Raw genomic sequence first — 11,890 nt, 5'->3', positions numbered from 1 at the left:
GCAGTTAAGAAAACAGCCAATGAGAATTATCCCTAATCAAGAATGAGAATCATAGATGACCTTACTCAAAAGTTCAGCCAAAACATTTATTTAATGTAATTAATCCTGTCTTAATTGAATGAATTCTTTTTTTATGAGATCAACTTTTTTATGTTACTTGAAGTAATGATTGCTGCATTCAGAATAAAAAAACTAGTTTGAGCGTAGGCAAAAGTGTATACATAGCACAAAACTCAAGTAAAAAGTAAATATTCAATTCCCTCCACATTTTTACTTGAATTACTTTACTTAAATTTTCATTATTATAGCAAATATCACTCTGAGCATTTCCGAAATGGAAATATCCGTATTCACAATGAATACATTTTTTTTATGTAAAAAAAATCACAAAAATTGCTATTCATTCTGTTTAAAATAATACAAAACAAAACAACTCGAAAAATATTAATATTAAGACATTAAAATCATTTTATTTTAGCCTCGTTAGGCTCCCCGTTTTGTAGTAGACCCCAAATGTGGCCAGCTAGTTGGTTAAATAGCTTTGCATGCTCAGAATCTGAATGTTTAATCACAATGGGAACACCGGACTCGCCGCACTCGGCGATGTGTGCGTCAAGGGGCAATGAGATGAGCGTCTTGGGCAGCTTGTCGTGGGTAATCTCAGTTTGTTGCTTGAAGAACTCGAGGCGATGTTGGCAATTGTCACAGATAGAGTAACGCATATTCTCGACCAGACCAAAGATGGGCACTTTCAGTTTGTGGTACATTTCGGCGCCACGAATAGTCACATCCACGGCGGCCTTGTGCGGTGTGCTGACCAATATGACGCCCGTAATGGGTGCATGCTGAGTTAGCGATAGATGTACATCTCCAGTGCCTGGCGGCGTATCAATGACCAGCACATCCAAAGGACTCCAATCGGCGCCCTTAAGCAAACGCTGTATAGCTGACATGACGAGCGGACCGCGCCAAATGATGGCGCCATCGGGCGGCGTCAGCATGCCCATGGACAGGCACTTGACATTATAATTCTGTGGCGGCAACATTAGATTCTTGTCATTCACCCGCGGCTCACTGTGCAGGTTCATTAGCAGTGGTATGCTTGGACCAAATATGTCGCCATCCAGCAAGCCGACGCGTGCCCCCAACTTGGCCAAACTGCAGGCGAAATTAGCTGCAATAAGTACGCATTACATACTGCTTGCATTTATCATGGAATAAGTAAAATTTTACCTGCCACAGTGCTTTTGCCAACGCCACCCTTGCCAGATGCAACCACAATTATGTTCTTCACGCCTGGCAGCGCTTGGCGCTTGGGCAGGCTACGCGCCATCACCGCTGCCTGGTGATCCGTGATCTTTGTCGCATAGCTGCGTCGACACAAACGCATCAGCAATCCCATTGTTGTTGTAAGAAATAGCCCAAGCTTTTCAAAAATAATCCAAGCTGTTTTAACAAATTCTGAATAAACCGGTGTATTTAGAGATGAGCAATAGTCATCCAGTTCGCCAGCTGAATATAACAGCTTGAATAACACATTAACTGGATTTTTGTTCAGTGTAGCTGCTGCCCAGCTTAACACTTTTCAAATATGTAAATATATAGACTTTATATCTATTTATTATTATTGATAACAATTATGCAAAAGTAACAGTCACATATGTTTGCCATTCAAAAGTCAACGTATTCGTTTTTGTCATCATTTCAAGTGCAAAGGTCACACTGTTTCTCATCAGCTGTTTGTGGTTCTATGCATTTGAATGTGACTTTTCCCTCGAAGAATCATGGAAATCAACGGACTGGACGAACATAATGAAGTCGGGAGCGACGACGAGGACGCCCTTTGGTCCATTGAAGATGATACGCTGTTCCAGCCTTGCGGCCTAATTAGCCACTCATCGTCCAGCAACAACAAAACGAAATCCGTATTCGTCACCTGGAACGAGCATTATTTGCTTAATTACCGATTCAAGAGATCGAAGAAAACAAACCGAATGGAAATGACAAAGGTCCGCATACCACTGCCGAGGAACACTCATGTGCGAAGCATACACATGCTGGAGTATAACACACTGTTGTTAATGTCGGATGGACGTGTGCATTGTTTTGGCTCCATCAAGTCGCTGCATGCGATAGCCTGGCTGAAAGGTGTGCGTTCATTTGCCCGCACCAACGACGGATTCAGCGTGATACGCCACGACGAGGATGCGCAGCAGTTGCTGTTGCAGGTGTACGTCGATTTGCCCAGTTTGGACAAGGGCGAGAGCACGCTCCTGCATAGCTACGACATAACCTACGATGAGCAGAATATATTCCAATGCGACTGGCGGAATGATGACTATAGTCTTCTCACAGTTACTGTTGCCCAGCAGCACCTGAAGTTCATGCAGTGTTTATTTGGTGCCGGAGCGAGCGCTGATAAGCAATTGCACATTTTCAGTGTTTCTGGACATGTATTTGCACTGCTGCCGCGGGGTGCGGATGAGGCGGAATCGTCAGAATCATCGGAGCAGGCATATCACATAGAACTCTTATGCATTTATGCCACATCTGTTAAATTAATGCATTTACTCCCCGCGCAGAACCTATGCTTGGTTTACCTGAGCGGCGGCAACGTAGACATTTGGTACATGTCCAATTTGCTGGGCATCAAGCAGCGTCAAATGCACTACACTGGTGGAGCATGGTTGGACTACGATGCGAGCAGTGAAAACAGTGATTTGTACTATACAGATGGGCAGGAACTGGTCCGTTTGAGATTTGAATACAATGCCATTTTGGATGATTGCCAAGTGCTGCGGTGTGCGAAGCCGGTGCCAGGCATGCAAGCCTGCACCTGGGTGCAGCACATCGAGCAGCTGGTTTGCCTCAGCGACAACAACATATTCTATCGTATTGCCTTCAGTCTAAAACAGTTGACGGAAACAGAGGAAAATGCGGCAGCTCTCAGCGACCTGACGCCCGCGGCCATTGAACAACTGCGTGGGAATGCGCAGATCCTCCAGCAATATGAACAACAGCCGGTTGAGCTATTGGCAGCGATCCAGCGGGAGCAGGAGAAGCAACAATTGATAGCCGTTGCACGCAACCAAGCCTATCTGGAGAGTGGACTAACGGCCAAGTTGGAATATCGCCGGCACTTGCCGCTCTTTGGCGAGGATGTACTTCTGCTGCACACGGCCAGACAAACGGATCTCGATAGCAGCGGCATTTACGCCATTTTGCAGCTGACGTTCCACAATAGTCACAAACTGCTGCACAGCAGCCACTGGCAATTGGTGGCCTATCACGGCAATGAGGCGCATGTGCATCGTGTTCCAACAGATCTGCTATTGAGTCGCAAATGTCACATAATAATACCACTGAAGAAAGTTTGCAATGAGCGACTGCCTGAATTCACATTGAAATTGGTGGCATTTCTTGAACTGCACACAGAAACCACAGCAGTTCTGCTGCCATTGGTGGTGCAGGAGGACAGTGACACATATCGTGCACTATTTGGTGTACAATTGCACTCGCTTAATTTATATAATAAATATCATCTCGCAGATATGCTTAGCAGAACAACACCGAACAAAACAAAAGCAAAAATGCAGCAAAAACTTGAAACGCCTGGCAAACTAAGTTTGGAGCAAATAGCAGAAATGTGCAATGCCAGTGGCAGAATTGAGAATAACCAGCTAGAATTATACTTTATAGATAATAAACTGAGCATTGCTAGTTGCGTGGAAGAAAACAAAACAATTTTAACGCTACAAAGTGAAGATGCTTCAGCGCTATATCATCTCAAACAGCACCTTTTTTTGAATGTGGACCCAAAATTTGAGCAAGTTGCACCAGCGGAGGAAGCAAAGCAAAAACTTTTGGTAAGTATAATTTTAAAAAATTATATCCAAAAAAATTTTCTAAAATATAGATTTTGCAGAAATTACAACATGAAATAGAGCGATTTTATGGCACTCAATGTGATGATGAGCAGTCTGAAGCAAATGTGGAAATGCATTTAGAATATCTGCTATTAAAATATAACGCTTTGCGAAATACTATTTTTTAAATGTACATGTCTGTTTTGAATTATTAATATTTGCGCGCCATTGTAAAATTAGCACATTGTAAAATTAGCACACTAGCGCCATCTGGCGCTTTTTTGACATGCGCACAAAGTTAGCTGTGCCTCAAATGTCAACGCAGCAGAATACGACTCTGCAACTAAGCGGCCTGTCAGCTTCTTCCTTTTTCTTTTTCACCTACGTGTGAAGACATCGCGTATTTTGCGTCGGTGTTTGATTTTCATTAAAAAGTGAAAAATGGTGAGCCCAATCAACCAAATAACACCACAAACGTCTCAATTAAAGTGTACACAAGTGAAAATCAATAAAAGTAGACAAAAGCAAACACGGATGCAGTTTTAATTGAGAGATTAAGTGTGTTGGTTTCATGCCGCAGAACAGCAATAACCAATATAAATTTGTTTTACAGGGTTTCGTCAAGGTAGTCAAGAACAAGCAGTACTTCAAGCGGTACCAAGTTAAATTCCGCAGGCGTCGTGAGGGCAAAACCGATTACTATGCCAGAAAGCGTCTGACTTTCCAGGACAAGAACAAGTACAATACGCCCAAGTACCGTTTGATTGTCCGTCTGTCCAACAAGGACATCACCGCCCAAATCGCCTATGCTCGCATCGAGGGCGATCGCGTCGTATGCTCGGCCTACTCGCACGAGCTGCCCAACTATGGCATCCAAGTGAGTTGTCGCTTTTCGATCTTTAATCAACAAATTCGAAATCTAATTGTTGACAATAATTAATTTATAGGTAGGATTAACCAACTATGCTGCTGCCTACTGCACGGGTTTGCTGGTCGCTCGTCGTCTGCTCAACAAGTTGGGCTTGGACTCGCTGTATGCTGGCTGCACCGAGGTCACCGGTGAGGAATTCAACGTTGAGCCTGTCGACGATGGACCAGGTGCATTCCGTTGTTATTTGGATGTTGGTTTGGCACGCACCACCACCGGTGCCCGTGTCTTTGGCGCCATGAAGGGTGCTGTTGATGGTGGTCTGAATATCCCCCATTCGGTGAAGCGTTTCCCCGGCTACTCTGCTGAGACCAAGAGCTTCAATGCCGATGTTCATCGTGCCCATATATTTGGCCAGCATGTTGCCGACTATATGCGCACCCTGGAGGAGGAGGATGAGGAGGCCTTCAAGCGTCAGTTCAGCCGTTACATCAAGCTGGGCATCCGCGCCGATAATGTGAGTGTTAAAAATTGAGCTGTTGAAGCAGAATTTAGACGTCCATTTTCAAAATTACTGCTGCGTTTTGTAAACAACAATGCTGACAGTGCCAAAAGTGGACCACAGTAAAATTTTAGTCACCTGCGTTCGTGGTTCAAGTCCCTTAAATGACTTGAACTTCCTGTTTATGGATGCACATTTTTATTTATTTCTAATTGAGAGTTTTTGTTTTTGGATGCACATTTATATATGTGTATACATATATAAATATGTATAAATGTCCTTATATATCCTCAAGTGTTTCAAACACGTCCATTTTAAAAATTACTTATGCGCTTTGTAACCCACAACGCTGACAGTGCCAAAAGTGGACTACATTAAAATTCAGTCACCTGTGTTCGTGGTTCAAGTTTATCATGGCTTGAAACTTCTGTTTATGGATGCACAAAATATATAAATATCAATATATATATATATATATGCCTCAATACACCCCCGATGACCTAAAGTAAACATTTATTTTGGTTCCCTTGCAGATCGAGGACCTTTACAAGAAAGCCCACCAGTCCATTCGTAGCGATCCCACTCCGAAGAAGGCTGCTGCCAAGAAGTCGGCTCCCGTCAAGAAGAGGTGGAACGCCAAGAAACTCACGAATGAGGATCGCAAGATCAAGATCGCCGCCCACAAGGCAGCCTATGTGGCTAAGCTTCAGTCGGAGACTGAGGCCTAAGTGCATTTCTGACTACCGTTTGCAGTGTGTATTGGTGAAAGAAAAAATAAACAAACAATTGTAAAGAAAAACAATTGCCAATATTTCATGCATAAATTGTAAGTTTCTATTAAACAAGCCCGATTAGTCGTTTTTATTTATATTTCGGTAGCTTGGATGATGCCGCAAAATCAGCTGTCGACCCAAAAACAACAAATATATAAATAGAAGCATGCGTTGCTACTATTTGTTCCGATAACCAATGCTTAGATTTGATAATACGTGAGCATGTTATCGATACTATGTGCACTTCCGTTCGATTCCGAGTAATTACTCAATTTTATTTGAAAAGTGAAACTGGTCGATTTTCGGTTATTGCATTTTATTTTTAAAAATCAATAAATAAATAAACAACATACACGCAAAGCTTAAAGTTAATAATTAAAATGTACACATTGCATGAAAACGATTAAGAAAAATTTGCTTGCTGGCTGTCGCATAATACACATGGTCCTAAACCGCTCTCAGACTTTTTTTTTATTGATTTCCACGAATTGTCCTTGGTCTGTTGGTGTCTGAGGAGAGTCGAAGCTATTGACTACCACCCTCTTCCACTAAACTTTCCCAGTCCAGACACTCGTCACAACGATTTTCAATCACACAATTGTTGTGGTAAATGTGGCCACAATTGAATATTGTTAAACCATTGGGTGGAGCTGTGCCTTTTACGATCACTGATCGAGTACATTTTGGGCACACTTTATCATAGGACACTTGATGTCCACGTCGCTGGATGGCCACCACCTCAGCGTGTGTGTCAAATTGGTCGGCCAATTGGATCTGGTGTGCAATTGTGTTCACTTCCTGCTCGATATTATAGTGCCAGAGCATTTTCACAACTGACTGATGCAGATTCGGTATTGTTTGACCCAATTTGATTTTGCTAACGACAAGCACGGGATTCACGTAATCTGCAAATGATCGTAACAAAATTACTTCAAACGGCATTTCTTGAATTGAAATAGATCAGGCAACTTACCCACAATGCCATCGAGCACTTTTGTAACAATTTCTGGCTGTTTGGTGGACTCTTCAATAAGTATGTTCCACAGATCGTCATCATTGTGCTCCTTGCAAAATTCAATTGCCATCTCAATATCTTTTATCTGGCAAGGATAAAACGGAGTTAAAAGCGGGCTCTTTTAATTTGATATAGATACTTACGCTATGTATAATTATGTTGAGTGCCTCCACCACACTGCCCATGCGACCCAGCAGATAGACCATCTCTGGATGAAAACTTTCCCTCTTGCAAATTGCCAGCGCTTCCTGGATGGCATAATCATTGGAGCGTCGCAGAAAGGGTAACAGTTTGGACCGATCATATTTGGCATACAGCCCAACTAGCTTCTGATGGAATGTGCCAGACCTATCAATCTTATCCAGCTCATCCAGATACTGCAATTAAAACGAAACTTAAACAATCCATTAAGTGGGTAAACGTGCCGGCATGCTTACCCGATAGAGATATTCCTGATTTTGTTCCAATTGATTCACAACGACAGCGGGTTTGATTTTATTCTTATCTAATAATATTTCAAAGGCACGTTTCTGATCCAGTTCAATGAGTGGAATGATTAATTTTGAGATGACATCGTATAGTTCAAAGCGACGAATTAGCTCAAAGACATCTTCGTTCTTTAATCTAAAAAAGGAGTGGGGAGAATTATATTCGTGTGTACACACATAAAATGAGGAAATCAATTAGCTTACCTCAAGTACATGCGCAAGGCACTCTCGTAGTCGCCCTGATAGCAGTATAATAATGCCAAGGACTCCAACAGCTCCTTGGCATTCGATTTGCGAAAATGATCGTAAATGGCGTTGATGACAGCCAACCCATCGTACAGCTTGGGCGGCCACTTCTTGATTAGATTGAGGAAACCGTTCACATCAAATTTGAGAAACTCATAGAGCACCATTTCGTAGACATGCGGATCCAGTTTGCAATCATCGGTGGTGGGCAGATGGGCGCTAATGCAACGCAATTGTTGACACTTGACAAACTTGAAGACCTCCTCCTCCCACAGCGCCTTGTTATTGCCCAGCTCTCGGTGACAAATTTCGGCGGCTTTGTCGTATTGTTTCAGCGTCAACAAATGATTAATATACAATCTGTAGATGGTCGACATATACATTATTATATTATAAATGTATTTTGTTTTACGCTTACCTGGCTACAGATAGGAGGGGTAAGCTGCCGCCATGCTTGCATATCTCCATGGCCTCCTCGAATTTACTGCACAATTGAAAACAGACTATTAAAATATAGGTACTTAATTAACAATTACTATTTATTTTTATCATACGTTGCCCACTGTGCAATACCGCGATACCGCCTGCAATAAGCATCGATTTATCGATAACATAACAAAAGTATCGCACAGCTGTTCAATAAAATTGCAAGAAATTTGCATTCCTGCCCGACATTTATTTGATACCCATAATTACATTAAAAAAGATGCGTCGCTTGAATAATTTGGTAACGCTTTTCACGGCCATAACAGCGTTCTTCTTTGGCAGCTTCATAACCCGTATTCTGACCATGGTCGACAAGTGCCCGGCACCGAGGAGCGGTGTCGCCAAACTGGAACCGCATCCAGATCTATTTCTAGTGATACTTGTGTTCAGTGCACCCAGCAACGTGGAAATGCGCGATGGCATGCGTGACACTTGGCTGCGACTGGGCCAGCCACTGCGACAAGCATACTTTCCCGAGGAGTATCTCTATCTGCCCAGCTACACGGCTGCCGGCGGTCATTTGCAAATGGAGACAGTTGCAGCGCAGGCTCATCGTTTGCAGCAGTACATGAGCTGGCAGCAGCAGTTGCCCGATTTAGAAGAGCCACACATACAGCGAAATATTAAAGTGAAGCATCTATTTGCCATTGGCACAGATGGCCAAATGGGCGCCACACTGCGTGCCGAATTGGAGCACGAGCAGAAGCAGCACAAGGATTTGCTGCTGCTGCCCCGTCTACACGATGACTACCTCAATCTGACCGAGAAGCTAATGCAGTCGCTAGACGCACTGACGCGTCACTATGAATTCTCGTATCTGCTCAAAGTGGATGACGATACGTATGTGAAACTGGACAATCTGCTCAACGAGCTCGTCTCTTACGATCGCAAGCTGCTTAGAAATCGTGCGGAATTTGGACACGAACCATTGCCGGAGCTATATTGGGGCTACTTCAATGGACGCGCGAACATCAAGGTCAAGGGACACTGGCGCGAGACGAATTATTATTTGAGCAAGAACTACATCAATTATGCACTCGGCGGTGGCTATTTGCTCTCCCGCAAGCTATGCGAACATGTGGCCAATAATTCATATTTACTGTCCAGCTACGTCTCAGAGGATGCATCGCTGGGCACGTGGTTGGCGCCACTGCGTCATGTCTATCGTTGGCATGATGTACGCTTCGACACCGCCTACACGCCTAGCAAGTGTCGACCGTATCACATGGTGCTGCACAAGCGCAATCAGCGCACAATGCATGATCTCTACACGGGAAAGCTGTGCACCCACGAGCAACAAGGACAACGACTCTTTGTGTCCTACTATTACGATTGGACGAAGCCAGCGGACAAGTGCTGTGACAGCATTGTCGCTTAGCTCATTGCATTAAATGACCCTTGGGTCAGTTACCATAACCAAAGATAGACATTAAGTTCTGTTTTCGGCTATTTCCGAAATTTAAATTATTAAATATTAAATTGCTCCTATGGCAGCAGTAGTAACTAAAATTCTTTGTATATCTTTGTCTATAACTATATATATAAGGACGGTTATCTTCGAATAGTTTATACTATTATAGCCCTGCAGGATACTACATATTTTGATCTTATCTTTGCTGTAGTTTTCGATTGATATAGGGTTTACATTGTAATATACAATCTTCAGACAGAAAAAAATACAAATATCCTAGCAAGAACCATTTAAAATGAATAGCAGCTAAGTCAGCATTAATTTAATAATGCAAAAGATTATGGATGAAATGTGAAAACTCTTTGCTACTCTAACTGGAAAAATAAGCACCTACAATATATTTTCGTTGGACTTACTTGTGCTCAATTAGCCACTCGACGCGATCGTCTCTTTCAATGAGGCTAGCCACCACAATGTCCTTGGGCGCCACAATGAAGTAGCGATTCTCCTCGATGATGCAGCCGAGGCTGTAATCGTTAACGGTATACTCCTCGAAGCCGCGCAAGGTGAGACTGTCTGTGCAAACATCCTCGCACGTGTTCATTTTGTACTCGATGACGCAGAGCACGGGTCTCAGCGCCTTGTATGTGGCACTGCGCTCCTTGCGATAGCCAAGCACCACCAGCTGGTTGGCGACCAGCGGTGCAAGTCCGCAGATATAGAATGTGGTGGGAAATGTTGAGACTGTGCAACAAATAAACAAATAAAATTACCATTAAATATGTTCTAGTTAGTCTGCATATCTCTCAATCACCTGGATCCACCACATAGCCGGGCAAATTGCTTGAGGATGCCTCAATTGTGTTACGCCTGCGTATCACACAAATTCGTATAGTATCCACCCAGCCGATTAGCAGCGTATTGGCATTCGACCAGCGCAGATGACAGCGAAAGTTTTCGAGACGCGCCTGTGGCGGCACCTCCCATTTCATCAGACCCAACGAGCACTTCTCGCTCAGATCATACACACGCACACCTAAATGGCTCGCCCAGGCAACAAAGTTGCCCTGCCAGCAAATGGACAAAACGCTACCCTCAGCGGTAGACAGCACGCTCGGCTTTAGTTTCTTGATCAGATTGCGTTCGTACAAAGTGAGTTTATCATCACCTGAAGGGAATAAAAAACATAAAATTAGTAAAAGTATTTAAAAACAGCAAATAAAGTTATTTACAGGATTACTTTTTGAATTCAAAAGAAAGAACTCACCCACTATGAGGCGCCGTCCGCCCGACTTGACTTCGGGATCCAAGGCAACCGCCTTAATATTCTTGCCATAATTCAGATTTTGGTTGTTTTCACAGCTGAACAGACCAGTAATCTTAAACTGCAAATGTTATCGTATCAATAAATATATATATAAACATTCTCCCCTTTTTATTTGCGTTCAATTGAATGACTCACGCTGCCATCATCGGAGCATGTTGCCACATATTCGCCCTTAGGATCCACATCGATGTGATTAACAGCGACGGAGTGAGTGTGACGATCTCCGCTGCTCAGGTTGGACTCCACGGAGTTGCCCTTGTGGTCCAGCAGATAGACTCGACCGAGGAATGTGCCAAATATGAGAAACTATTGGTTGGTGGTCAATTAATTGGTATGCAATTGGGTTGCTAGGCAAACGTTACCTTTGAATGGACGGCACTGCAGGTCACAACATCCGTGTTGAGTATATTTCTCAGGTCATTTCCAATGCGCTGGTATTTGAACTTTGGTTCCACCTCCTCCTCCTCCTCATCGGTGCCCGAGTCCTAAACAAGGAACAGCATTTGTATTGCTATTAATGTAGGCAGCATAAGGACACTTACGCTATTAATTGGCAAAGTTTCAGCCATTTTTAAGCTTTCTCGTTAGCATTCGCTTTCTTATCAAAACATCTTTGCCCCAGTGTGACCGCATTTCGCATTCAACAGCTGTTTTGTGCACGCACTGCAACAATGCGGTCAAGTTATCGATAACTAATCATCCACGCGCACAGTATTTTAAGACACGTAGCATCAACTAACGATACCTATTTATATATCGGCGCAACTATAATTTTAAATCGCATCAGTCAATGAAAATCGGTTTCTTTTTGTTTTATTTTCATAGATGTATATATATATTTCTAAAGTTGTATTATTGGTGTTTGTATAAATGCGCTTAATTATTGTTGTTTTTGTTTTTTTTCTGCG

At 43.1% G+C, this 11,890-nt stretch overlaps 5 protein-coding genes across 5 annotated transcripts; 3 read left to right on the top strand and 2 right to left on the bottom strand.

Moving 5' to 3' along the window:
* Positions 1 to 442: 442 nt before the first annotated feature.
* LOC6566395 (iron-sulfur protein NUBPL) lies at positions 443 to 1,568 on the bottom strand. The gene is made up of 2 exons (XM_001993039.2): positions 1,234 to 1,568; positions 443 to 1,174 (listed from the first exon to the last, which is right to left on the bottom strand). Exons 1-2 carry the CDS (start codon positions 1,400 to 1,402, stop codon positions 465 to 467), a joined length of 879 nt encoding a protein of 292 aa, XP_001993075.1. The 5' UTR covers positions 1,403 to 1,568; the 3' UTR covers positions 443 to 464.
* A 190-nt stretch (positions 1,569 to 1,758) lies between these two features.
* Positions 1,759 to 4,087, top strand: LOC116805739. Its single transcript, XM_032739628.2, has 2 exons — positions 1,759 to 3,866; positions 3,926 to 4,087. The coding sequence occupies exons 1-2, from the start codon at positions 1,785 to 1,787 to the stop codon at positions 4,052 to 4,054; spliced, it is 2,211 nt and encodes a 736-aa protein (XP_032595519.1). The 5' UTR covers positions 1,759 to 1,784; the 3' UTR covers positions 4,055 to 4,087.
* A 109-nt stretch (positions 4,088 to 4,196) lies between these two features.
* On the top strand, positions 4,197 to 6,081 carry LOC6566394 (60S ribosomal protein L5). Its single transcript, XM_032739629.2, has 4 exons — positions 4,197 to 4,310; positions 4,480 to 4,743; positions 4,814 to 5,251; positions 5,770 to 6,081. The coding sequence occupies exons 1-4, from the start codon at positions 4,308 to 4,310 to the stop codon at positions 5,962 to 5,964; spliced, it is 900 nt and encodes a 299-aa protein (XP_032595520.1). The 5' UTR covers positions 4,197 to 4,307; the 3' UTR covers positions 5,965 to 6,081.
* Positions 6,082 to 6,407: 326 nt separating this feature from the next.
* On the bottom strand, positions 6,408 to 11,607 carry LOC6566415 (vacuolar protein sorting-associated protein 41 homolog). The gene is made up of 12 exons (XM_032739627.1): positions 11,525 to 11,607; positions 11,345 to 11,467; positions 11,118 to 11,288; positions 10,923 to 11,040; positions 10,470 to 10,823; positions 10,072 to 10,399; positions 8,177 to 8,242; positions 7,717 to 8,118; positions 7,462 to 7,648; positions 7,168 to 7,401; positions 6,983 to 7,109; positions 6,408 to 6,914 (listed from the first exon to the last, which is right to left on the bottom strand). The coding sequence occupies exons 1-12, from the start codon at positions 11,549 to 11,551 to the stop codon at positions 6,535 to 6,537; spliced, it is 2,517 nt and encodes an 838-aa protein (XP_032595518.1). The 5' UTR covers positions 11,552 to 11,607; the 3' UTR covers positions 6,408 to 6,534.
* Positions 8,441 to 9,747, top strand: LOC6566393 (beta-1,3-galactosyltransferase 6). The gene has a single exon (XM_001993037.2). It carries the CDS (start codon positions 8,465 to 8,467, stop codon positions 9,620 to 9,622), a length of 1,158 nt encoding a protein of 385 aa, XP_001993073.1. The 5' UTR covers positions 8,441 to 8,464; the 3' UTR covers positions 9,623 to 9,747.
* Positions 11,608 to 11,890: the final 283 nt, after the last annotated feature.

This window comes from Drosophila grimshawi, unplaced genomic scaffold (genome assembly GCF_018153295.1).
Source record: "Drosophila grimshawi isolate 15287-2541.00 unplaced genomic scaffold, ASM1815329v1 contig_1377, whole genome shotgun sequence".
Taxonomy (NCBI): Eukaryota; Metazoa; Arthropoda; class Insecta; order Diptera; family Drosophilidae; genus Drosophila; species Drosophila grimshawi.
Note: the sequence above shows the minus strand (reverse complement) of the source record. Positions and strands in the feature narration are given on the sequence as shown.